Source organism: Cinclus cinclus, chromosome 4 (genome assembly GCF_963662255.1).
Source record: "Cinclus cinclus chromosome 4, bCinCin1.1, whole genome shotgun sequence".
NCBI lineage: Eukaryota > Metazoa > Chordata > Aves > Passeriformes > Cinclidae > Cinclus > Cinclus cinclus.
The window spans coordinates 17,811,008-17,838,950 of record NC_085049.1 but is presented as its reverse complement, the minus strand read 5'-3'; the positions used below and the strand labels follow the sequence as shown (position 1 = coordinate 17,838,950).

At 40.7% G+C, this 27,943-nt stretch overlaps 1 protein-coding gene across 1 annotated transcript in view; it reads left to right on the top strand.

The window, feature by feature from the left end:
• Positions 1-27,681, top strand: part of TAF3 (TATA-box binding protein associated factor 3) — a 113,604-nt gene extending 85,923 nt beyond the window's left edge. The window contains exons 3-7 of the mRNA XM_062491716.1: positions 262-2,078; positions 6,966-7,048; positions 20,541-20,793; positions 24,689-24,795; positions 25,580-27,681. Coding sequence (XP_062347700.1) covers positions 262-2,078; positions 6,966-7,048; positions 20,541-20,793; positions 24,689-24,795; positions 25,580-25,694 — 2,375 coding nt within the window. The 3' untranslated portion in view covers positions 25,695-27,681. The remainder of the gene's footprint in view (positions 1-261; positions 2,079-6,965; positions 7,049-20,540; positions 20,794-24,688; positions 24,796-25,579) is intronic.
• The last annotated feature ends 262 nt before the right edge of the window (positions 27,682-27,943 follow it).

Here is a 27,943-nt window from a genome sequence, read left to right as displayed (position 1 = left end):
CATGAGTGAGCTGTACCCTTCTCTCCTTTGCTCAGGGGTTCAGTGTTACACTACAGTGAGGGCACCTGCCAGTTCCAGCAGTGGCTGATGTGGGACAGGAGGTGCCCCATGTTCCTTCCAAGCAGACCAGTAAGAAGTCCTTAGGTGGCCAGTTGTCTCTTCTGGGCTGAGCTGCACATGACTATTTGCTCTGGTGCTTGTTTGTTTCTGTAAAACACGTTTCAATTATCCTAATGCTTTTCTAAATGTTCTTTGTTACAGAAGAGGAAGAGGAGCAGGTTCCTACCGATGGAGGTACATCTGCAGAGGCCATGCAGGTCCCACTGGAAGAAGAAGGAGATATGGAAGAGGATGAGGCAATTAACGATGAGAACTACTTGAGCAAGAGACCATTAGAAAGTCCTGATGCTGAGGAATTCCCACCTGTGAAAAGGCCAAAACTGTCTGTTTCCAAAGGGGATGCTTTGGATGGAACAGTGGAACCACGTGAGCCTCTTAGCTCAATAAATACACAAAAAGTACCACCAATGCTTTCTCCAGTTCACGTTCAGGACAGTACAGACTTAGCCCCCCCTTCGCCAGAACCGCCAATGTTGGCTCCCATTGCAAAATCCCAAGTGCCGACCCCCAAAACTTTAGAGGCAAAGCCGTTTGTACCCAAAACAAAGTCCAAAACAAGTTCTCCAGGACAAAAGACAAAATCACCGAAAACTACACCCTCACCAGTGGTAGCTGGGAGTCCCATTCGTTCACCAAAAACTGGATCCAAAGAAAAAAAGTCACCAGGCCGCGCCAAGAGCCCAAAAAGTCCCAAAAGTCCAAAGGTTCCTGCTCACGTTCCGCAACCACCTGTGAAGCCTGAAACACCGAGCAGAACCCCTCTGGCTGCACTGAGTGAGAAGATAGGAAAGGAAAATATTCAAGTGAAACAGGGACAGACACCACCTGAGCCTGTCCCCAAGCCAAATATGGACAACCAGGTGAAGAAAGTCCCGGTCATGGACAAGACCATTGATGATTCAATCGATGCTGTGATTGCTCGTGCATGTGCAGAACGAGAACCAGATCCCTTTGAGTTTTCCTCTGGGTCTGAATCAGAAGGGGAAATTTTTACCAGTCCTAAAAGGCTTTCTATTTCAGAGTCTACAACTCCTAAACCTTCTGTTCCTGCCAATAATGCAAATAAGGCAGGAGCAACTCCAATACCTGCCTCAGGTGGGACTTCAAGTTCAGACATTTCATGGACGATGGATGACTCTATTGATGAGGTCATTCGGAAGGCAAACATGGGGACACCTTCTAATCCACCTACCAACTTCACTTACTTCTCTTCTCCTTCTGCTTCACCTCCAACTCCAGAGCCTCTTCTCAAAGTCTATGAAGAGAAAACCAAGTTGGCTTCATCAACAGAAGTGAAAAAGAAATTGAAAAAAGAGCTGAAAACTAAAATGAAGAAGAAAGAAAAACAAAAAGAAAAAGATAAAGAGAAGAACAAGGAGAAAAATAAGGATAAGGAAAAGAACAAGGAGAAAGATAAAGACAAGGAAGGAAACAAGGAAGCAAAGTTTCAGTGGAAGGAGCTACTCAAAGAGGATGATCCTGATCCGTATAAATTCAAACTAAAGGACTTTGAGGATGCTGACACAAAAGTAAAGTTGAAAGATGGCAATACCAAAAAAGAGAAAGAAAAACATAAAGATAAAAAGAAAGAGAAAGAGAAAGGCAAAAAGGACAAGGATAAAAAAGACAAAGAGAAACTCAAAGATAAGGGTAAGGAAGATAAGATAAAGGTGCCATCAGCACCTCTTGTGTTGCCTCCCAAAGAAATGTCTATGCCCTTGTTCAGCACACCATCTGCCATGAGGCTTCCCAGCATGTTACCTTCCTTGTCTCCCATGCTACCTGAAAAACTATTTGAGGACAAAGAGAAACCAAAAGAGAAAAAGAAGGACAAAAAAGAGAAGAAGAAAAAGAAAGAAAGGGAGAAGGACAAAGAAAAGGAAAAGAAGGAGAAGGAAAAAGAGAGGAAAGAAAGAGAAAAGAAAGAGAAAGAAAAGGAGAAACACAAACATGAAAAGGTAAGCTGGTTGGATGAGTTGAGATATCACACTTGCTTGAAGGATCCACATGGATTCCTCTGTTTGCTGCTGAGCATTGTCCAAGAGCTTTGAGGAGAAGGGTGGTTACAGGTTTGGTGTTTCTTAATAACAGCTCCAAAGAATGCGTCCATCAAAAGCTTCAGAGATTGTCCCACCTCTTTGGAAAATGAGAACGGTGGAATCTAGTTATGTGAATTTGAAATGTGAGATTGTCCTGGCTTTTCTCAACTCACTTTTCATTTGGAAAAGCTGAGGCTCAGACTCAACAGCAGCACACACACAGCAAAAGGATGAAGTGTTGTGATGCAGAAAGTTTGTTTTGTAGGTTTCCGCTAGAAGGGCAGCAACCCAATACCTTTCATATAAACTTAAAATTTTGTTTCTAAAAGTCTGCTGTTTCAAAATTTGTAGAAGCCTGGAAATTCCCAGGTGGACAGAAATGAGAAGCCGACTGCCTTCAAATAAATGTGCTCAAAAAGCATTGCTGAATCTTCTCTTAGCAAATCTGCCCCCTTGATGCTCTCATTTGTTTGAAGTAAAAAAATTATTTTCAAATTATGGTCTAAGTGTTCAAATGTCACCTTTTGTTTCTGGTCTTACGCTTGAGAGACAGAAGGGGAGAGCTAACTTTTGAGAGGTTTGAGCTCCTTCCATTCCTGTAACTCTTACTGATTTACATCAGCCAAAGATAATTTCTTCTTTCCAGTATCACCTAATCTTGAGAATATATTTAATATTTAAGAAATGAAACCAGCATATTTGCATGTTATCAGATTTGAAATCCCATTAGAAGCAGTTCCCCTAATTCAGGATTTGCTCTAATTTTTTTGTCACTTCACCTTATAATACGCATTAAGTTGTTAATATTGAAAAGAAAGAAGAAAAGAAAGAGATTGTCTTCCTATGTGATAACCTTGGATACAAGAGTTCCTAAATATCTATCCTTAGCCTTAGGAAGCGCTGTGTGAGTTCCATTTTTACCAAGATGCTCTTTACATCCTGCTTTGAGTATAATACTCAGTTTGTACAAGCTCAGATTTGGGACATTCCTCACTCTCCTTTTCTTGCCACTCTTGCCTTACCTGCTGGACTTGAAACAAAGTGCTGATTTCAAAACTTGATACATTTTTTTAAGCTTACAAATGTTTTTTCCATGGAGAATCTGGATAATGTAGAGAACTAAGGTTTGTCTTCTGTGGATGAGCTGGTGGTCGACAGGGTGGTGGCCCAGTTGTCCATGATAATTTCATGTCTGGTTTGAGACTGCAACGCTTTCACAGACTCCCCATTTTATCTGTCTGCCCCTTGTGCTTGAGCTGTTTTGGCATTATTTCACTGAGAATTTCTGCTGAGATTCCTTTTTTAAGTGAAATATGGGTGTATGTAAAATAGTAAGATGACTTGTTTGTTTTCCATACATTTAGTTTTGCATTTCTTCTGCAGTTGTCTGTGCCAAGTTTGCTTTAGAGTGATAAGCAGACACATAAACAAATACAAACTGGTAAAACTTCAGTATAGACTCACCAGATATATATATATATTCAGAAAAGGAGTTCAACACTAGTAAAAACTTGGACAAATTAAATTGACAAAGCTGCCCACTACCTTGGCAAAAAGTCCCTGTCAAAAGATAAACTTTAAAGCTAGAATGCATGAAAGAGTCCCCAGATAGAATTAAAATTTAAACTGATTCTTGAGAGATAAGCTTTTTTTAAATCCACCTCTTTGCTGCAAGTCAGGATTTTAAAAATAAATTTCCCCTTTAAATCTCTTGAGCGATTTTCATTTTTTGCAAGGCCGCACTGCTGGTGTCCTGGAAAAATGGAGAGTTAGAGCTTTATCAGTTGGTGCCCTGAGGTATGTGGCAAAGAAGCTAAATCCTTGAAGATTAGCAAAAAAAATGCAGCACATGGCAATAAGGGGCTTATATGACTACTAGTATTAGTTCAGGTGAAAGAAGTATTGCTTATACATAAAACTGGACAAATCCACTGACAATGTATTTTTAGTTAGCTACAAAGGAGTCTTATATTGCTGGACTTTACCTCTTTGGTGATTTGGGAAGCTTAGTAATCCACTGTAAATGCTCTTCTGCTGGCCCCAATTCCCAGTATTACTCCAGAATGCTGCTCTTTCGTTTTAACCCCTAAAAGTACATGTTTCCTTAATTTAGCTTTTAGATCACACAATGACTTATTTAGCCCGCAGTTGTGCTGCAAGAGCAAATGATCAAGTTACAGCTTGGACGTTTAATCTGTCCCAGCGCGTCCGCCCAGGTGTAAGCACAACCTGGGAGATGAGTTTGTGGGCTCACTGCAGTTTCAGCTCCTGGAAGCCAGGAGAAAATATCAGAGTCCCATTTCTAATATTGCTGTAGTTAAACAAAAGACTGACTCAGCTGTATTGTTGCCATTTTTGAGCTGTGTTGTTGTTATTTCCTAAATGCTCATCCCATCCTGTTGGATGCTTGAGGCTTTTTATCAAGTTTTTCCTGGAATTTTGCCCCAGGCTGCTGAAAGGTACAGAGCAGCAAACAGAACATTGCATAAATGGCAGAAAAAAAGGAGCTAAAAGCTTCATGCTGGGAGTGTTTGGTGGTGGCCCCAAGGAGGAGAAGCTTTGTCTCAGGGCTTGCCTGCAGCTCCATGCTCCGCAGTGGTGTTGGGTGCAGCCCTCAGAGCCAGAAAAGGAGATCTGGGGCACTGCCTTGCAGGCTCCACCGAATGAAAAGCAAACACTTGGAGCATTTACACCCCACTTGTACTCCAGAGATTACCAGGCATGCTGTAGGAGTGACTGAGCAGCTCAGGGAGCAGCTGCTGACCCAGTTTCAACTAACCTTACTAAGCTGAGCTGGAAACTAAAGTAGTTGAGGAACTTCTTCAAGAGAAATGGAGCCATCCTTGCAGCAGGGCAGGGCTTGCCAGAGCTGTCCCAAAAGCAAGCTGTCCTTACTCCTGTGTCAAAATCCTGTCACCAATGTAGAGAAAGACCAAGCTCTGCAGGACGTAAATGTGAATGCTCCTTAGTTTTCTCCCTGGTCTAGTGATGTAAACCCTACACACAAACCCACATTGTAGAAAGATGCTTCCTCTCTTGTATCAAAGGATATTTGGCATTGTGGTGGAGCCCTGTTTTCCTCTCCCAGCAGACTGTGATGTTGGTATCTGAGCATAAAGAAGTAGTTAATGTGCTTTTCTTCTACCCCGTGAGCCCACACCACCATTTTTTAGAGTAGTACCAAGGACCTCTATAAATGACGTGGGCATCTCTCTGTGCTGTGTGCTGGAAGCTGCAGCAGCAGTGCCTGTCCTAAAACACTTTGTATTCAAAGCAGGCACTAAAGAAGGAGAAGCCTGCAGGAAAAGAGGCAGGATAGCTTCTGCAAAGCCATAGTCCTGAGCCTCCAGTACCCAGGGTTCAGTTTCAGTCTCTAAGCAGTGGGTGATGTTACAGATTAAGATGCTGGGAAAACAAAGAAAAGACTCACCTATGGAAGATGACAGTGAAATTGTTGCAGGCATTAGAGGCTTCAGAGGAAAAAAAGCTTTTGCAACACTCTAGGGGAATGATGTAACAAAAAATGGTTCTGCGTAAACAAAGCATGGAGAGAGGCCTGTGAAATCAGCTAATCCATATCCATGGAGAGTTGTATTGCAAAGCACAGTTCACTGTGTCATAGCAGGAACACCACTCAGGCTTCTCTCCTCCTCTCTCTGGCCTGGACATCTAGAGAGCAGCTCCATTTCTTTTGCCAAAATGCATGGCTCAAGATTCTGTTACTACCTTCCTCAAAATAAGAACCACTTGAGCTCTCCCACTCTGGTCTGCTCTCTCCCACTCTGCTTTCTGTGCTTTGCATTGATTGTTTGCCCTCCCTTTTTCTGTGAAAGCTTTATGGAACTGGAGATTTGATCAGGTGTCCATTTAGTTTTGTCTCTTAGTTCCTGGAGCAGATTCAGCCAAGTGGTTATTTTATTAAATATGATGAGACAGATGCTCGAAATGACATCAGTCTTCATCTCTCTTCATATATATAATGTATATACACTTGTCAGATATGGAATTAAGTTGAGTAATGACTGGCTAGAGAGTCATTAGTGTCAGCTGTAGCATCTGTGGTCATTCTGTACAGGTTTTGCAAACTAGTAGCTCAATAGGAGTTGGTAATTTTAGCATATACTGATACCATAAGTTCAAGGACATGTTCTAGTGGTCTAAACTCCACCAGATCCCAAGATTGGAATCCCAGGCCACTTGAAAAGTAGTAATTAAAAACCTCAGCCTAATTGCAGTAAAATGCAATGGCTGTTATAACTGTTTGGATAAGAACTTTCATAAAGTGTTGGTGAATTCAGCTTGGAGTTTATTTGCTTCCTTTGTCTCTCCTTTTGATTCAAGAGAGTCATGGTACATTTATGTGATGAACCTGGGAAATAATTTAATTTAAATCTCAGAAAAACATGCAAACACCAATAGGTACCCGACAAGTTTGAGTACTAAGATCAAAGCATTTCATGTCATTGCTTAGAAACAAACTGGGAAGTTTTGTGTCTCTGGAAAAGTACTTAATCAGGAAGATTTGTTAACAAATTATATCAGGAGGTACAAATGAAGCAAATTTTCAAATTGATTTATTTAGCTTAGAGTTTGTATTTGTGAATTGCTATGGCTGGGACTCCCCACAGACTGAGACCCATCAACGCCATGGGAGATGAACATGTGAGAGAACAGTGATTAGTCTGTCGTAGTTTTGTCTCATTAAGTTGATATACTCTGGTTAACTCCATCAGTGCTTTCATGTAATTAATATATTTTGGGAATCTGCTTGCAGTCTTTGATTGATGATTGTGTTCCCCTGTACAGATAAAGGTGGAACCAGTTGTTCCAGCTCCGTCACCGGTTATTCCTCGGCTGACTTTAAGAGTGGGCGCAGGCCAAGACAAGATGTAAGTACGAATGAATCCATCTGTGAGGTGCATGCTCACCACAGTCCATCCTCTGGCACTTCTGGGAGCTCTTCTTTTCAGTGGAAAAGCTTTAAAATTAGTGGCAAAGTACGTTTGTACAGCAAAGTTTATTCTCCAAGTGAGACCCATCACCTTCCACCATCCTACTGTGTGTCCCATTCCATGTCTATCTAGGGCATGGATTACAGGACTCCATCTAAGCTGGTATGATGCCTCCAGTGACATTTAGTGAGATTTCTGTAATGGATGGTTATCCTGAGTGTAACCTACAGCTAAGTTTCTCAACACTCCCCAGCTAACAGTTGTTTTGTGCTTTTAAACATAACAGTTGGAATTTCTTTATACTCCTCTGTTTTATTATAACTGTTGATGATTATTCATGAGTGTACCTAACGCATTTCAAATGCTGGTTCATTAGCTCCCTAATTATTGGGTGCTGTTGTACAAATAATAGTTACTTTGTACTGGATGAGCATAAATAGGGTGATCCCTATCCTGAGATCATCCAGCATAAACAGGAGGCTGGAAAGGCTGGGGAAACCATGCGTCACCGGGCTTCTTAGGCTGGTCCTGTGTTGTATGTGAAGGGTTTCTTTTAATCAGGTTTTTCATGTTGCTTTCATGGCACAAAGCACACTTTCATGTCCAGTGGTAAACATGAGCACCACACAGACCTTTCATTTCCATTCCTCACTTTAAGTACTGCTAATGCAGTTGTTTCTCTTATAGAACTATTATGAACTATACCCCCTAATCACTGAATTTTCCGATCTAGAAGTTAAATGGGATTTTGATGATTATTTTCCTTTTTTGCTGCTGTCCTATTTCTCCCCAGTAGGTAACCATGGCTTTTACTGATTTGAAACTGCTAAGGGACTTAAGCCATTTCTTGGTTTCTAAGGGACACCTGCACCCCAATTATTAATCATTTTTGCTTTCTTCCTTTCACAGTATTTGAGTGTGGTCTAAATTTTCTGTGCCTCAGGTTGCTGTGCAAAGTTCCAGCTTTTTCAGAATACTTGTCTGTCCTGCTGAGCATGATTTGAATGTGCATGGCTGGACATGCTATCCCTTGAAAGCCCACAAATCCATTTTCTTCCATGAGGAGCTATGGATACTTTTAAATTCTGCTTTTTCATGGACTGTAGAGTGTTTATATGGGGGAAATTGACTCATATTTTCAAGGCAGAACACCTCAATTAAACTTCTGAAGCCATATTTTAGCACCAGTTATCTTCCAACCTTATCACACCACAGTGTTTCTCATACCCACACACATTTTGAGGGGGGACTTCAGATTCCATCTGTTTGCTACAAATCATGTGGGTGCATCATTGTCATCCCTGCCAGCCCTTAGTGTGTCTGAAATACTGACATCTTGTTTCATGGGCTTTTGGGAAACTCACATTTATTCCAGATTAATTTTTGCATCTTTAGTGCTAACTTGACCCCCATCCGAAGACCTCCTGACAGGCAGAAAGGAAAGCTTTTTGATGTGTTATAATAAGGAAAAGTTAAACTTACGTTTCTTCTTTGTTGGTAGTGAGGTTCTAAATATCTGCAATTATCATATAAAAATGTTGTGTTTCAATTAGCCTGTCTCTGGAGTTTACTAACATGGGATTGTTTGAGGGTACCATGAATCTCCATGGAAAGCTGCAAGGAAGTTTTTTAGGGATTTCTAGAATTTGATATGAGTAGAAACTAAATGGAGAAATCGGTTCTTTCAATTTCTCTGTTAGAGAGAAGAGCTGTTTGGAGGCTTTTGGGAGTACTCAAGTACCTGTTCAATTGGAAGCTAATTTGTTTGGGGGAACTTCATATAGAATATGTTTAAAAGAAGCTCTTACAGATCTTCATGGGGCCACAGGGCTTTCAGGTGTCTGAAGCAAAAGTATCAGATTGATGGTGCATGGAATGGAGATTCACATCACACCATAAACTCAGCACAACCCCAGCACAAGCTGACTAACACAGCAATGGTGAGCAAAATACTTTTGCAGTGCAGTGAGCAACTGGGGCTCTTCAACCTGGAGAAGTGAAGACACTGGAGAGACCTTAGAGGCTCTTTCAGTGCCTAAGGGGCTCCAAAAAAGCTGCAGAAGGACTTTCTACAAAGGCATGGGGTGACAGGATAGGGGGGAATGGCTTCAAATTGACAGAGGACAGGGTTAGATAGGTTATGAGGAAGAAATTGTTCCCTGTGAGGGTGGTGAGGCCCTGGCACAGGGTGCCCAGAGAAGCTGTGGCTGCCCTTGGATCCCTAGAAGAGTCCAAAGCCAAGTTGGACAGGGCTCAGAGCAACTTGGGATAGTGGAAGGTGTCCCTGCCCATGGCAGGGGGTGGCACTGGATGATCTTTAAGGTCCCTTCCAACCCAAATCATTCTATGATTTTAAAATCTTACTTCTTGACTCCTCTGCTTGAACCAGTGTACAAAGCAGTGGTGGCAGCAGCAGGAAAGTCTTTTCTCTTGTGTTTGTGAATAAAAGTACATATTTCTCCCAGCTTCAAAATAATACCTGCATTCAGGCTTGTCTGGAGTGCAAATGTTCTTACAACACACATCAGCTCAAAAAAGTGGCTATTAACAACATTGGGTTAATAGACATGAAAATGTATTATTGCTGAAGGATGGACAAACCAATATTGGAAAAAACTGTCTTACTTAAGAGTTTTTTTGCAAGTGTTTTAACTGCACAGTAGAAAAAGAATAAAGTAGATTATTATCAAAGCATTTCCATCTTAGTTGTAAACAATTACAGCAATACTTGCATGGATGCCACATTAGAAGAAATTTACTGGATTCCATTCTAATGCAATTAGAGCTAATTTTGTTCTTTAAATGAATAAAAGGTCAGCTAGTAAATCTAGTTTATCTCAAGTCCAGGCTTCAATAAATTGTTTTATTTAATTTGTTGTAAAAGATCTTATCCTTAATGGGCTCTGCTCTTATTGGTTTGCTTGGGTTCTAAAATATTTATGACCACCTTTTTAGATATGATTTGAATGATATGTTGGAAGGGGTTTTCACTTTTTTTTTCATTCCAGTGTTATCAAGGTAGATTGCTAACTGAGTTAGTATAGGAAGGAACTAGAGATGCTATCTTTTTTCAAAACAAAACAAGCAAAACAAAAAACACAGACTTTTAAATGAACTGCAAATGATGAGTAGGGTTTAATACTTTTATTCAATTACCTCATGGCTTCTTTTTGTCTTGTTATTTTTCCTAAGCACTATCATTTTTCATACACATAAGTTTTTAAAATCATAGCTATTGATAACATGTTGACATTCCAGCTACTACTACAGCTGACATAAACTTCAGCAAAAGTACATGCTGTAATGTTGGATACTGCACATAAATTTATTCTACATTTAAATACAGCTTTTAAGAAAAAACACATGGTTGCTGACACTAATGCCAGACCACAAAGCACAGTACTACTCACTGGGTACTGTTTCAGTGTTTCTGTGCCCTAGAAGCAGGATATATGTTCTTTGTGAAATCGGGTCTCCAAATTTACCTTAAAATTTCAGGCTTTTGCTCCAGACCTATATCATAACTCTGCCATCAGCAGGGAACCTGGAAAGCAGACAGGAAGAAGGGGAAAGACAGGCATTTTAACAATGTTTAACTGGTAAACCTGACCTGCTGCTCTAATGAAATTGCCCCTTGTCTTCTGTATTTTTTAAATTAGTAGATATGTGACTTTCTCCAAAAACAAATTACACACATGCTCAGATATGTGTGTGTGTGTGCCTATAAAAATGTGTATTAAATAACCTGTGGATTGTAAGATAAAATCCTAAAAGGATTAAGGGATGAAAAAAAATAAATTGTTGCCCAGATACTAAATTGGCCCCACTAAAAACCTTTCTTATTTGGTAGGATATTGTCAGTCCAAGACCAACTTATTTTTGTGTGGAAGCTTATTCAGCTGCATAATACCCCCATGACAAAAGCCATGAGCAGAACCAGCAGACATCCTGTGTAGAGGATCTCAAGACCAAGGGTCAACATAGAGAAATTATCTTGTGATCATAGGTGTGACCTCTCTCTGTAATATCAGTGACCCAGAAGTGTATTTTTGGGACTAGGAGGACAGGAGAACCTAGTTTATTACGCTAAGTTTCTTGATTATCCATCTAGGAACTTCTACAGGGAAGAATGAATCTATTCATCCAGAACTTCCCCCATGGGGAAGAATTTTTTCCCAATATCCATCCTAACCCTGCCCTCTTTCAGTTCTATTTGCTCAAGAATTTGTTATTTTAAGTGCAATACAAAATTGCAGTAAATCAGTTCTTCACTCATACTTTTTGAAATCCCACAGAACTATATAATCTCACCTGTAGCATGCAGAGTGCATCAAGTGTATGTACACCAAAAAAGAGATGCCTTAATGAGGAATCTTCTATCTACAACAAGCTTGATTTACAAAAGAGTTGAGTTGCAAACTCTCCAGAGATTGAATTTTCTTGGGAAAACTGCACACACATATACACAATCAAACTTGAAAAGGTCATGACACCAAGATAGGAGAGAAGAAGGTTTTAACAAATACATCCATATGCTTCTTACTGACCTGGCTGAGGAAAGAAATTAGGCAAGGACTCTGTTGGTATTCCCCAAAGCTCACTGGGGCTCTGAGTTGCTGCTGTAACATGAATATGTGTTCTTTTAAAACCGTTCGAGCTCTGTGTGAGTTGTGGAAAAAAAGCTGGATATCCAAGACTTCGCTGCTAGCTTGAGTTAAACTAGAATCCTGCCCTATGCAGTTTCCAAGAATGCTCCTGATGGTTACAGAATCATCTTTGGTGTATATTCAGGAACTTCAGTTTTTAATAGGGTTTTTCTCATACAGATAAATCAGCTAAATCAGGGGGTGTGAAGAAACTTTTGAACTTTGGGTGCTGTTTAGTGTAGCACTAGTCAGACTTTGATAATTTACAGTATTGCCTTCATAGTGTTTGCCCACAAAAGTTGAATAATGGGGTTCATTAAGCTTCCTGTACAGGCATATCCAAATAGTTTGCCTCCAGCCTTGGCTCCCTACATGTGGCTGGGGAGGGAAGGATTGGCTTTTTATTGACTTGTCAAGTCTTAGGTTTGCATTACCAGCCAAGTAGCTCATGACCCATTCCATTTATTGCACTGTTTTGTGGTGGGGAAACAGGTAAAGGAATCCTGCTGGAAGCCCCTCCTTCCACACGTTCCAATGAATAAGGGCAGTGTTTGGAGCAGTTAAGGCACCGTGACCAAGCCCTTGGACAGACGGAGTGGCAGCAGCATGGGGCCATTGTGGGACACAGCTGTGGGCGGTGTTGGTTACCCTGCGAGACGTTGCTTATTCAAGGGAAAGCTCCAGAGGAGAATTCATTGAGGAATTAAAGAGGAGGGGGAGGAAAAAAAAAGTGATACTTCAGGGAGACAAATGGAAAAGGGCTAACCACTGTTTGGGAAAATTAAACAATAGAGTGCAAGCAGTAAAAGTCTGTGTTTATTGCTGTGTTAATGGGCATCCCAATTATTTTAGCAAGGAAAGGCCATGTTAACTGTGTGTTGGCAGAACTATTGCTCTGGGTGTCAATCCGACTTCTGCTGTAAAAGAACGTGTAATGGTGAAATCATTTTTGATATGATCAATAGACCACCTAAGTGAGGAGGCAGAGTAATGAAAAATGATCTTGCTCCTCTCTAAGGTGTGCTGAAGGAATTCCAGTGATCTTTACAGCTTTCATCAATCTTTATGAGTGTATTTACTGACATACCCACATTTCTCTGTTCTGTGGTCTTTTAAATTATAAGAACTGGAGGACTGATTTTTGGTGCCTTTTTAAATGCTGAATGTATTTTAATGAAGATACTGTCTCAGCTATGATTCATATCCCTTTCCCAATTGTTCTTTTTTAGTGTAACATATTGGCCCAAATCGTGCTGTAAAATCCCCATGTGTGGTCCTGTATCCATCCAAAAGGCTCTTACACTTTGGTGGAGGTTCCCCAGCCTCTCCCTTGCTGCAGAATTGCAGCTTTTACATGAAAAACAAACAAAAAAAACCCCAGAAGAATGCCATATCCCTTTTACCAAACCAAGTAAATTATCATTTTTGTTTATATTTCTAGAGGTGATTTAGTGCAGCTTTTTCTTCCTTGAGCATGAATTAAATTTGCAACTTCAGATGTAGTCCTTAGGTTTTTTCTTCCTTTTATTTTTTTTATTACTGAAGCCACCCCAACTAATTATTCATCCTGTTTATGGTAGGTAGTATTCTGTGGCAAATTATTTTCATTTTGCTGCTGGCCACATTGGGTGATGACTCCAAAAGTGAATTCATACAAAGGCTTGAGTCATTAGAAAACAAAACAACTTACTGTGAGATTCTTTGATTTTGTTGCTTATTGCTCAAGAGTTAAAAAAAAAAATTGTATACTGTGTACCACAATTAAAAAAATACTTCAGGCAGGTTTAGACAGATGAGGGCGTTGCTTGTGTAGATGGCCATGAGCAGCTGCCCTTATGAAGCGCAACAGAAACTGATCAAATATGTGTGAAAGATTAGAAAGGAAGATGGGTATTTGTTTCAAAAATAAACTTTGATGGAGCATGACTGCAAGAGAAGGGTAGTGAATTGTTCTTGTCTTTGACAGAGGTGCTTCTTTTTATTCACTCCTTTATTGAGGTTTTTAAACAAAAGTGAGGAAACTGCATAGACCCGAGGATTTGTGGGATGGTTCCTGGAAGCTGGATGTGGACAAGAAGACCATAAATAGCCACAAAAGAACAGGTGGTCCTACCTGAATTTAGTCAAGTTGTCCTGTTAGCAGTTGATCTTCAGCTGTACAGAGTCTCCCAAGTCCAGGAGCATTGGTCTTACTTGTTTCTTTCAAAAAAAAAAGCTTGGTAACAAGCTAAAAATTACAGCTTTAAAGATTTTCTAAACCCATACTGGTACAACTTTCTGGTAGTTAATAAAATACATGTTCTGTACCAGTTCCCACCAAAAAGGGTGGATATAGGATTGGTTTATGGGCAAACTCCTAGGTCATGTATCCCGTAACATTTCTCAAAACAAATGACAATAAAAGGTAGTTTGCTGGGAACATAGAAGAGAAAGTTTGCAAAGAGCTCATTGACATAAACATGTTTTACCAGGTTCTGGTTTTGCTCCTGAGAACTCAGCTGAAGGGGTGTTGGTGCCAGGTGGTTTTAACATTGAAGATGTTTGTTATTGATGATAAGAGAAAAAAAAAAGATGAAAGATACCAAGACGCTGCACTACCAGCTCAGTTTTGTTTTGTCAGGCTGGCAATGAACCATCCAGAGATGTAAGTCAGAAGGGTGAGAAAATGGGAGGGAGATTTAGGAGTCATCAACAGAAAGGTGCTTGTGGTTGTTGGGAGAAATACTCTGGGTGTAACAGATACAGAGGGTGAAGGCCAAGGGCAGGACTCTGTTTCACTTAAAGTAGTGGGAAAGTAAGCAGTAGAAAACCTGTAATTTCAACAGTACGTGTGTCCATAAAGCAAAGGAGTTAACTGAAAATTTTCTGGACTGAATGTCCAGATGTTTGTGGGACTTTGCCATAATGTTAGAATAGTATAATCATAGAATAATTTAGGTTGTAATAGACGTCTTAGACCATCAAGTCCTAACCAAGCACTGCAAAGTCCATCACTAAAACGTGTGCACAAGTGACACATTGACATGTGTCACTTTTAAATCCCTCCAAAGATGGATGACTCCACCACTGCCATGGGCAGCCTGTTCAGTGCTTTGCAAGCCTTTTGATGAAATAGTTTTCCCTAATATCCAATCTAAACCTCCTTGGGCTCAATTAGAGGCTTTTTCCTCTTGTCCTTTCACTTGTTACTTGGCAGAAAAAAACAACCTTAACCTGGCTGCACCTCTTGTTGGGGAGTTCTAGAAAGTGATATGGTCCCCCCGAGCCTCCTTTTCTCTCCAGGCTGAGCCCCCTCAGCTCCCTCAGCTGCTCCTGGTGCTGCAGACCTTTCCCCAGATCCGCTGACATGGAGAATGAGCTGTTGATCTCCATATGCACCACTGAAGGTCAACACACTTTACCTGGGAGAAGCAAGCACCCAAAAGAGTGGATGTTATCTTGGAATAATCATTTTTCTTGATAGAGAAGAATACGACATGGCAGGTGATGTTAAAGTGCTGAAGTCTTTTCGCTTGCAAAATTGCTTGGGGCTCCCTTGGAGGTTTGGTTCATTCTGGCACTCTACAAACTCACAAGTTGGTCACAGCGTGTGCCTGTGGAGCTTCTGTTTGCCAATAAGACTTGTTTGCACAGAATAAAATCTTCAGCAAGGCATGAAACAGCAAATAAATTTCCCTTTCTAAAAGTAATAGGGGAATTAGCCTACATTACAGAGCTTAAATCACACTGATTCTCCTCCAGGGCTGGAATAAAATTTTCAGAATCACCCGTTATCTCTGAAGAATCTAAACCATATGGAAATTTCCTGATTTCCTTAGGTGTTTTTGACACTCTTATCCATAGATCTTAGAGTGTTTAGGTGTTTTCTGGTGCAACAATCTCAGTTCCAGGTGTGAGACTTTTCAGTAACAAAATAGTTACATCACTTTCTAGCATCAAGGAATTTATATCAATAAGGGAATATCAAAGCTAATAGATAATATTATGATTGATAATCCAAGTGAATTGCACCAGTTTCAGTTATGTCAGTGCAGTTGATAGTATTTTCCTACACACCAAGACCCATTTAGCTCCTTCTTGCTTAAAAATGGGTCACGGGTTCAGAAAATAATTAGGACTTTTCCAATACTACTTTTTTCCCCTGGGCAGAGAAACAACTTCCTGGGAGCTCTGCCTCTGAGATACAAAGATTACTGTGATTTTTTAACTAGAATTTTGAACTAGTGGTACTGCATTTTTTTTGGAGCTCATTGCCCATAGCAATCATTCCACCCTTTGGCCCATATCCTGTTTTTGAAAAACCATTTCCTTTTGGTGCATGTCTTTCCCCTGTGTTTAGGTGAAGCAGTCAATGGGGCTTTCAGCCGTAAGGATCAGAATGAAATCGAATAAATTACTTCCAAAGATAGGAAACCATTTCACACCTTGGAGCTTCATTTTGCTCCAGATGTAGAATGTTAACAGCTCCTTCCACTTAGAGCCGATTAGAGACCAACTGACCTGTTGTTACACTTCAAATCTTGGTAGAAAGTGCACTTTGCCTGCAAGCTGACACTTGGTGTTCATCCTGTTTGGGTTTGGAACTATCACTGTGAACAGGGTGATTGCCCAGAGTGATAATTAAAAAGGGTTTTCATTCACTCTACCCTCCTGGGAAACAGAAACACTGAAGTTTTCTTCCTTCCCCTTAGACACAGTTTTAAACCAGTAGATAAGCATTGAATCTTTACTGTAAGGGTGGTGAGACACTGGTACAGATTGCCCAGGGAGGTGGCGGATTCCCTATCCCTAGAAGTGTTCAAGATCAGGTTGGATGGAGCTCTGAAAAACCTGGTCTAGAGGAAGGTGTCCCTGCCCATGGCAAAGGGGTTGGGACTGGAATATCTTTAAGGTCCCTTCCAACCCGATCCATTCTTTGATTCCATGAGATCTGCCTCCTCAGCTGAGATTCAGATATTACACACTATTGTCTTGGCCCAACACAGCCTTGACGTAGTTCAGCAGAAGTGGCAATGGAAGTTTTCATTAGGTTCTCACATTGGGTTCCAATGCTGTTTGCACTGGAACGGATTGTGAGGAAGAAAAGTATCTTTGAAACGCCTTTGTTAGGAAGCTTTATGCTCTGTGCTTTCAGCAAAGGGGTTATTAAAAACAGTACAGAAAAATAATTGGTAATCATGGTATTTCTCCGTCCTTCTGTCCTTCCACTTTGAATTTCACATCCCTTGGGTTTGTTCCCTTTTTATTACTTTCAGATATGTTTTCTTAGTTACTACTGGGCACTCTGTGACAAATCAATACATGTGTTCAGTGATAGATACACTGAGGTTCTGTGAGCAGGACAGCTTCTGCTGACATTTAAAAAGAAATCCAAAGTGAATTTAGGTTGGACACAACCAAGTACACGGTGTTTACATTAATTCTGAGTTTTTTTCAAAGGGGGTGGTTACCTGTAGTCACGATTTATGGAGGCTCTTGTTACCATATCTGTTCCAAAGGTTTTCTCACATCCCTTTATTCCGGGGGAACTGTTTTGATTCAAAAACAACTTTTAACTGACCTCTTATCTTTCAGTGTAGAATCTGTTTGTGGTACATTGCTAGGTGAGCAACCTGCAGAGAAATGCAGTTCTTGTCTCAGGAGTCTGATTGTGTTGGTGGTGGTTGATGTTCATTTGTGTTTGATTTCTGCAAAAAATACTCATTCAACCTTAGTTTCAGAGTTCTTGGATTGGTGTGGAGAAGGAGGTGAAAGTTTATTTCATATAGTATTTTACTTGCAGACTAAGTGATGATTTTGGACACATGAAAACACTTTGGGGAAAGAAGGTAACAACAATATATGTGTAGTGATGTCCCAAGGAAGAGTTTAAATCCCAGCAGAACTCAGGTACCAGGTGGATCGAGGCTCTGCTGCAGTGAGAGCTGCCTACTTGCAGTGTGCTCTGTGCCTCAATTTTCCTGTCTATAAAACAGAGCTCATAAATCTTGCCATCATTTACATAGTGTTTTGATATCAGGTTTCTCTCAAAGTCTGAAGTAGCAGTAATTATTAGCAGTCGTGGGACTGCTATTTCCCTTTGATTTCTCCCCACCTGCATATTGCCATGTGTGCAGCCCCTTCTTCAGGACAGGCTAAACCACCCTCGCTGACATTACTCCATCACCTCTAATGGTGTAGCACAAAACCATTCATTTCTCCACTCTGGAGTCTAAAGTCTCTGAACTACATTAGCCCAAGGGAGTGGTAGGCCCAAGCGTGCTCCGAAATGCCGATCTCCTGTTTTGATAACTGAGCTCTAAAATCAAGATAAACAAGCTGCCCTATATACTGAACATGTCCTAATTGCACACTTCAGGCATGCCAGCCAATCGATGAGCGTGTGTTGCTCGCTAATGAATATTTGTAGTTTTGGAAGATTTCACATGTGGTGTTCCTTGCAGCTTCTGCAATTATTAGTAGAGTGGCTTCGAAGACCCTGTGCAGGAGGAGAACCTGGCTTTAGACCAAGAAACTCTGTAATTTAATTTCATGTGTTAGCTGGGTATGGTCACTCATATTCTAATTATATTAACTAATACTTCTTTCAAACTGTTCACACTGCGTGCAAAGTTGTGTTTAAAGCCCTATTAGCTAATACATTTCCTAGTCTAGACTTTGGGAGGGTTGACTCCCTAAAGATCTCCTAGCAGGACTTTGTTTACTTGCAGGAGGTAGGAGAGGGAGGCAGGGAAAGAAGGGGCAATGATGTTTGAAACCATCCAAATGACTTTTGCTGTGCCGATATTTTGCTGTCAGTCCCTGTCCTTGCTTTTATTATTGCTAAGAGTTTCTTTATTGAGACGTGGCTCTCAAGTCATGAGGATAACTTTGTAAACCGTGGGAATATCGGCACCAACCAAGGTCTTGGGCATTCAACATTGGGAGCCAAGGGTGTCTGTGGAATGGGGAAGATGCAGAAGAAGCATCTGAGTTGGGGATGGCCAATCTGGCAGGAGCCCCAGGATCTACATGCTGAGGCTTTCACTGAACCAGAAGCACATCATGAGCCAAAGAGAAAGCTTCCTTGGTGGGAGGTAACAGTGGGGTTTTGGATGTTCCCCACTAACAGGAGGCTGGTTTTGATATGTAGGTTGCTGTCAGGCTGGCCTGATAGTAGTTCCTTCCTTCCTTCCTTCCTTCCTTCCTTCCTTCCTTCCTTCCTTCCTTCCTTCCTTCCTTCCTTCCTTCTTTCCTTCCTTCCTTCCTTCCTTCCTTCCTTCCGCGGATCACAGACAACATAAATTAAGACTCCTGCACTTTGACTCACAGTCTAGCACCTTCCTGACGCATATACAGAGTCTGAGGCCCACATTAGGTACCTGAAGCAATCACTTCACAAATATGTAGCGTGAATGTCTTCAGTGTTGCTGATGGAAGAATCATTTATCACCCTTTAGAGTCCACTCTTATTTTCTTCTCCTGTTCGCCTGTAGAAGGTGTGATGCTGCTGCTGGGGTTTAGGCAGGACTACCCAACTCATTGCTCTTGTTTCCTTTTACTAAGTATGCTTTTACTATAACTCTCCATAGTTCTGATTTTATAGTGCAAGTGGTATATCTTATGAGAAAAAAACACCATTATCTCAGCCAGGCATTACATACTGTATAATTTCAAGCTGTTCTCAAATGATGGCTTGGAATTTTATTGACTTGAAATTCAGACGGTGTCTCTGATCATAGTGAAACTGCCTTTGTACTGTCAGGGTTGCAATAAACTCCAAAGTTGAACTTAGAATTCCCATTGACAGTGGAGCTGGACATTCTTGGTTCTCAGGAGTCGTTGCAATTTGTTTTTTGTCACGGTTTCTTTTTTTACTTTCTTAAGCTATCCTTGTCCCTGGAATGTCTAACCTTTCTTTAAATCACCCTCTTTGTACAGTCCCATCAAATTAATCACACTCCCACAGTTACCATTCAAATATAAATAAATTAGTTAAATGATTTACCAAAATGTGGTAAAGCAAATAGACCTATCCTCTGTTTTGTTTGAGGTTTTGGTTGGGTTTTTTTTGTTTTCCTTCTTTTTATTTTTGAGAGCCTTGTAGTGAATGCTTTTTCTGGCTTGTCTGTGAAATTGCATGCACATTAATAACGCTGTGTATCAACAGTCATTAATAAACCTTGGGTCCTCTATGTATCCCTCTTCCTGGGCAGGACTGTTCTATACAGTGTATTTACTAGAACTACATCCTGTCTACTTCAGCTACTCGAGTAAGTAGCAATATTTTAACTGCTGAGTGTATAGTGTGCGTCATTTATTTGTCCTGACTAGCTCCACTGCTGATTTCATAAACATTTGGGGAAAGAAATACCAAACTAGCAAATATTTGCAGAGCCCCCTAATGTAGGATCTTAACAGGATGATATCGTCTCTCAGTTTGAAGATTAAAATCAGTGCTGTTCACAGCTGATTAAGTTTCCTTTCTAATATTTCCCACAAATTGAGCTAATGCAATAAAACTTAACGAAACGAGGTTTAGTAAAGCCACTGAGAATATACGACAGTGAGGTACAGACTGGCTCAGGCTGTCCTGGCATTCACTTAGTAATGGCTCTGTGCTTTATCCTATGAATGGATGGGTGCAGCAATGACAACAGTCCTTGTGTGGGGTTGAAACAACCTCTTTGGTGACTGCAGGATGATGTGAATTAGCTGCTCTATGTTTTCTGTCTCTCTAATCATTGATCGATCATTGCTTTCTCTCCCATCAGCTCTAACAATTCTCAATGTTGGTCCTACAGAGTCATCAGCAAGGTGGTGTCAGCTCCAGAGGCCAAACCTTCCACTCCCGCAGCGCGGCCCAAGACACCTCCTCCTGTGCCATCACCGGTGCCAGCTCCCGTTCATGTCACTCCTCCTCCTGCTCCAGCTCCTCCTCCACAGGCCACCATCTCACCAGTCCTGATCCCACCACCCTCCCCAGCTGTATCAGCAGCTGGAGGCTCCAAAGCTCCTGTTCGGAGTGTGGTGACCGAGACTGTCAGTACTTACGTGGTAGGTAACACATGGTGTGCTGTGTTCCAGTGCCAGGGGCATTCCTCTCTGGAATTGGTGAGCTCCTGGGTGGCTCATCATCTCAAACTGATGATTCCTGGATTCCTGATGCTGCTCTCTGTTAAACTGCTGTTTATCCAGCCCTTGTTTCCACACACGTTTTGAGGGGTTAATAACTTAATTGAAACACTACAACTTGGAATGAATTTTTCATTGGTTCTCAGTTCCAAATGTAAGTTCCTTCTAACAGGTCCAACTATATCCTGTATGATATTTTCTGCTAACTGAGCTAGAGCACTTATTTTTGGAGGTGGAGGTTTTTTATAGGTGCTTTCAAAAGTGCTGAATTGAAACCTCAAATGTCAGACTCACCATAGATTTTGCTGTCAGTCCCATAAAGTACAAAACCCTCATGCAACATCAAGAACTTGACTTAGCCCTCATTTGAAATGTGTAGAGTCCAGTAATCTCTTTCCCGGTTTCCTTGACATACAGAAATTGCAGATGTTTGTGCATCTCAGAAGTCTGTAGATTGTTCATTAGTCTACACTTCATTTGTGTGTTTGACATGTGCTCTGAACTTGGCCTCTGCCTGGCAGCCTTCTTCATTCTTTTGGAAAAGTCTCTTGTGTAACATGGTGTAGGAACTGCATTCCCTAAAAGAATGTGGATATATGTCTGGGGAGGACAGGGCTTGCTGTGCTGCTGAGAATTTCTGCTTTAGATGCTGTGTGAAATGAAGTCCTCAGCATTCCTGATCCTTGAAAAGGAGCACAAGGGTAGCAGTGTTATTATTCTCCCTGTCCTGGCTAAATTCCAGGTTGATTGGTGACACCTTGCTTAGCTGCAGTTTAAAAATCTCACCATTTAAAACACCTAAAGCTTACTTTTATTGCAGAGGTTGCTGTGCTTGAATTGCAACATATGCATGACTTTTTTTTTCTTAATTTTTATGATTCTTGTTCTAGTATTGATTTCTAATGCATTTCTAATGGAAAGGTGCTTCCCTGCTGGACTTAAACTGCTGTATCATGTTACTGGTCTCTATTTAAACAGCTGCTACATTTCACTCCTGAGTTACTTACAGCACTGGACAACGTCACGCAAGCTCTGCATATCCTTAGTGTGCAGGACACAGCCTCACCTTTGGTATCCCAGTGTAAACCCACAGTCACTCTTATTACTACAGTCACAAGTATTATTGTCATCATTATTACAGTAGTGCCCAAAGGTTTCAGAATTTACTTTAAGAGAGAAACATTGCCTAAATGCTCTACTACTTCCCATTTTCTTAAGTAATTATGAAAAAAAATTATTTAGAGATTATGTTAGTTTTAAAAAGAAAAAGCTAGCGCTTTGCCTAGATACTTCCAATGTAACACTCTTAGCACCTTAATGGAGAGTTCAGAGGATATGGAGGCTCCAGGTTATTTTTGCTTTTCACAGAACCATAGATTAAAACAGACTGGTTTGGGTTGGAAGGAGCCTTAAAGACCATCTTGATCCAAACACCCTGCCACAGGGAGGGACACCTCCCACTCAACCAAGTTATTTAAAGCCCCATCCCCTTGAACAGTTCCAGGGATAGGAAGTCCACTGCCTCTCTGAACGACCTGTACAGTGCCTCACCACTCTTATTGTAAATATTTTTTTCCTAATACACAATCTAAACCTACTTCCCTTCAACTTAAGACCATTCCCTCTTGTCCTATCACTCCAGGCCCTTGTGAAAAGTGATGTTTTACAACATTACTGTTGAAACCAAGGCTTTACTGTATTAGGACCCAACTATGTACACGTGTAGAGAAACGCCTGATGTGAGAGATTTATTAGTCAAAATGGTCAGAAGGAGGTTGGGGAAAAACATTATTAATAACTGTTAGCCTCTTGTGTGAAGGAAATCCAGGAGACAGAATGATTTTCCTCAGATCACATGAGAAAGCTGTTCTAGAGATAAGAGTGGAGCCAGTGTGACAGAGGTGCCCAGCTCCCTTCTGCAGGGGAGGAGAGGAGGGTGATTTTATAGTTCAAAAAATAAAGGATACAAATCTTCCTGTTGGATAGCATCTCTGCTCATTAGCTCTCAGTGGTTTGACACAGCAGTCAGCAATCCCACTCTGTCCCTCCTTGCATGACCCTTGGCTCATTAAGGAATGAGAAGTTAGGCAATATTTTTAATATCCTTATTCAGCAGCCCAAGTGCTTGTTTAACCAACAGGCAGAGGATTATAGACCACCCTGCCCCTCTCCAGCCCCTGAGAGCCTGAGGCAGCTATTCTGCAGAGGAAAAAAATACCTGAAAAACTAAGTTTGGAAAAGTTAGGGTGCCTACTTTCTGATGGGGCAACATCTGGCAGTGCTGTCTACACCTGGCAGGGCCAGTGCCCAAAACAGGCAACACCAGAAATGAGGTGCCTGTGCTGGCAGCCAGGTGTTCAGGCAGGTTTTGTAGCCCTCAGCCCAACATCCCACAGCATCCCTTCTCTGCAGCAGCATGGCACAGCACCCCTCCCTCCCCAGCAGGGTTATCCCACTGAAATAAATGCCTCTGGACCTCTTCACTTCTGAGCCCAGACACTTCACCTGTGGAGCAGATGCTTCTCCAGCAACTTAAAATGACTTTGCAGATATGAGATTAGATGGTAGATAGGAATGATTATTGCAATCAATCAGGTTGGAAATTGAGTTAATTTTATGATGTTGCCTACTCTGTATCTCTGTTGGAAAGGGGATTGTTCCCTGGTTAGTATTCCTGGGACTTGTATTTTTTGAGTTTTAAACCACACAAACATTCAGGGCTTTAAGAGGAATCAGGGAAGAGTGATGTGTTGGTTGCAGCTCTGGTACGTTCCTATTGATTTTTCAGGAAGTGGTGTAAGATGTACAGACCACCGTGTAGTGGCTTTTTTTTTTTTTTTACTAAGAACATTTGGGGCTTTTCATCTGCTACTTTTTAATATCATGTTTGTAAGCTGTTCAGATAGCAAAACGTTATTGCCTGAGATATGTATAAATGCACAAAAGCTGAGAACAAAACAGTTTCTGTTTTTGAGATTCAGCGATAATGTGCAAATCTTCATAAAGGAGTGATGGAGTCAGGGTAATGCCCCAGACATTTTCTACTTTGTATTGTTAATTGCACTCCTTTAGGTGGATTCTGTGACATTTTGTGTGTATGTTTTTAGCAAAGAGCTGTTCAAGAACCAGTGGAAATCTAAAAATGCAAACAATGGGTCAAGCAGGATATAAACATTAAAAAAATGGATATGATGAGCCCGGTGAGCAGCTGCCCAGTACTGTAAATGATCTGCCTTTCTTGTTTCATTTACCCTTTAGTAAATTGTACTGCGACATAAATGTCATAAGGGGAATGGAAAGTTACTCAGTAACAACTTTTTTTATATCCTGATCTTATCGGCTCGTTGGAGTTGAAGACTTTGGCTAATAAGTAATGCAGCAATATATACACACAGCGCTGTATATTTTACATGCACATAAGAACTGTTATCTTACGCAGGAGGCTGCCGTGACTCCTGCTTGCCATTAACTGGGTCGAATTTTAAAAGTATAGACAGAGAGGGAATTGTGTCCTTAAGCCCTGGCTCTGTGTGTGAATGCCCGTGCTTAGGTCAGGTGGTGTAACTGGCTTTACTGGTTTACAGGACAATGCAGGAAAATACATGATTTTGTCATCATGAGCAGTGTAGGAAAATCAATTAAGACGTAACACTGAGCTCTCATGATCAGAGAATGCACACATAACAACAGGGGCTGCTGAATGGCTTAGTCAAATAAGCAAGAAACCCTTTTTTTTTTTTGGTTAGTTTTTTTTAATGTCAGTTTTCCTGCCTGCTTAGCCCTGAAAACCAGCTAACTTTGCTTTTCTTTGCACCAGATCCGAGACGAGTGGGGTAACCAGATCTGGATCTGTCCTGGCTGTAACAAGCCAGATGATGGCAGTCCAATGATAGGTTGTGATGACTGCGATGATTGGTATCACTGGTAAGTTCTTCTTATCCATCCTGCTCTGCCAGTGCCTGGCAGATTTGGGCTATATTATTAGAAAAACCTTTTTTTTTTTTTTTTTTTCTAATAGTTCATTACGTTGGGAATATTTAAATAGCTTTACTGTGTCCAATTTAATAATCTGGAAGATATTTTTATCTCTGTTGCTCTGAAATTTGAAAAGGCAGATTTTAAGCTGTGAAGGAGAGTTACTTTTTAATTAATGGGCATCGGTGATAATGGTTGTTTTTGAAACTGCTGGGAAATATTGCTGATTCCAGTAATTTTGTGAGAACTACAGGATTATGAGCACAGTGTATACAGATAGACAGTTCAAATTATGAAGCATTGTATGAACAGTAATATAAATGTCAGCTCTTATAAAAAGGTTAGGGGAAATTAATCACTTTTTAGGCAATTTTTTTAAAGCTACATAAAATCATAAGGGTTTTTGCAGATGTGTTAAAGAAGCATTTTAAATTATTTTAAATCTAGTCTATTACACCTGAAAGTGCACTCATATTTTCTACTAAAATAACACTTTTTATTTGAGTATCCTTTTGATATTTCTCTTTTGTTTCAAAGCAAGAGTTCTTAGATTCTGATCATTGTTTTTCAGATTTTTTAGGTTTTGATCATTATATTATTAAGATAATGATAATTGTTATATTCATTCGAAGGCCAGATCCTGTCTCCCACTGGAAAGTTGCATTTTTTGGGGTAAGAAACAAAAGCAATGTTACTCCATGGAGATGATGTGGTATTTTCCTGTCCTTCACAGGCCTTGCGTTGGGCTTACAGCTGCACCCCCAGAAGAGATGCAGTGGTTCTGCTCCAAGTGTGCCAACAAAAGGAAGGATAAAAAACACAAGAAGAGGAAGCACAGGGCACACTGAAGGCTCGGCAGGGGACCAAAGTCGTGCGGTCACCGCGGCACCTCCTGCCCGACTCGGCTGCAGGAGGGATCCCCCCTGTCCGCATCCCCCCACGGCTGCCAGGGTTGTGTCTCTGCAGTCAGTCAGGAGCGAGGAGATGCCCTTGGTCGGGGGCTGTTGGGTTTCACAAACTCTCTGAGCCCAGGACGTTGGATTTGGGTACATTCTGATGCTGTTTCTTGCCCCTGCCAAGGGGAATTTGCACAGAGCGCTGTGAAGACTTCGGTGGTTCCTGGGACCGCTCCCCCTCCTGTGGCTCAGCACCAACATGGATGAATGTTGTAAATACAGATATCTGTCCTATTCTTTCTCGATTTCTTATTAATCCCTCTTGAACCTTTGCAGTAAGGTGCTGAGAGGGGGAGAAAATGTAAATTACAGTAAGTTGTAAACTGAGACAACCTTCTGGAATGATTTCTGTAGTCTGGATACAGTTCAGCCTCGACTCTTGCTGAGCCAGATAATCATAATGTGGAAATAAAAAGTGGCTGGTAAATATTTTTGTGACGAGAATATATGAAGCTTTTTTCCTTGATTTTTAGTACTAACATAAAATAAACATGTTCAAGCTTTTGTGATATATCTTCTATTTTTAAAAAAAAAGTTTCTATTGTGTCAATTTTTTTCTTCCGTGTGAATTTCTTTCAGTGGACCTGTAATATATTTTATACTTTGATTTTTGGTTTGGTTTTTTTTTTTCTTAAAGTCTTTGTCAACGTACTTTTTCATTGCTTGTACATTTCATCAGTGTGTATAAACACTTCCCATTAAAAGATATTCACACGTGTAAATACCTGATATTTATAAATTAATTTGTTTAATTATTTTTTAGGGCTTGAGGATTTTTGTTGTTGTTTGCCCGAGAATACAAACCTAGCAGCTACTAAAAGCCTGTGTGACAAACGCCTGTCCTCATGGCTGTGAGGGATTGGTGAGCTCTGCCCCAGCTGTGTGTGCAGGAGGAGGTGGCCAGCACCATAATTAGGCCTCAATTCAGATACTTAAACATGTGGTAACTTCTTAAGAAGTGAGTAATCCTATTGCCTTCAAGGAGCCTGTTCCCACACTTGGTTATACATGTGCTTAAATGCCTTCTGAATTGGGAGCTTAGGCCAGGGGAGCTCTGCACTTCTGGTGGCAGCTACAGCATGTTAATCTGTAGCTGGAATGGACTCTTTTTTCCCCTTTTTCTCAGTTTTTTTTTTTTTTTTTTTTTTTAAACAAGTGGTTAGTGAGTTTGCCAAAAGCATTGTAGTGGGTAGAGGAGATGCAGGTATGTTCCTCTGCTTTGTGTATTCCCTTGGAAAGACCAATAAACTGAATCCCAGTCACATTCCCCCGTTGAAAATGTGAGGGGAAGGTGCAGAGCAAATGAAATAAAAGTCACTGTTAGATATTGTAGTGCAATGGGTCTCAGAGCTAAATAAGAATCTTGAAAGCAATTTATGCCTTTTGTTTTCTAATCAATTTTAGATTGCATTGGTTAATTTGGGGATATTTGTATTTTAAACCAATGCAATGAGAACATCTGACGTTGGAGAAATATGTCCCTTCAGCCTGTTGTGCAGACATTAAGAGTTATTTTTTAAATGCATCCAAATTGATATTAATGAGAGTGAATTAGTCATGTTTTTAAAAGTAGCAGTCTAGTTAAGGAAATGAGGTTTTGCTGATAGAACTGTTAAATTGCAAATCAGTGGAGATATGGATGAAATGGGTTTATTAAAAGTGCACTGTTACCTGCTTTGTTCATTGCCATCTCGTTTATATTCCGTCCCTGTTAATTACCAGTCAAGAAAATTCTTGGGTATGATTTTTTATTCTATTTTATTTTGAATTGTTGGATGTTGCAATGCTGATTTTTAGGTTTTTCCACATGTAACGTGCAGACATACAAAATACACCGTCTTTGGTCATTTCTGGTTGCAATAATAAAGAAATTAGCTTTTGGTAAGTTGTTTATGCATTTCCTCCTCCTCCTCTCCATGAATCAGAACTTCTCACATTTAATCAGCTGAATTACTCAGGATGCCATGGGAGGGCTGAACTTGTCCCATTCCATGGTTGTTCAGCTCTTTCTCTGCATGCTTGGCCTTGCTGCTGCTGAATTGGCTTCTTAACCTGGCTTTTATGATTTTATAAATGACTCCTGTGGCAATAAAACCAAAGCATAATTTTCAGGAGGCTTGTGTGGCTGAGGGGATTAGTAA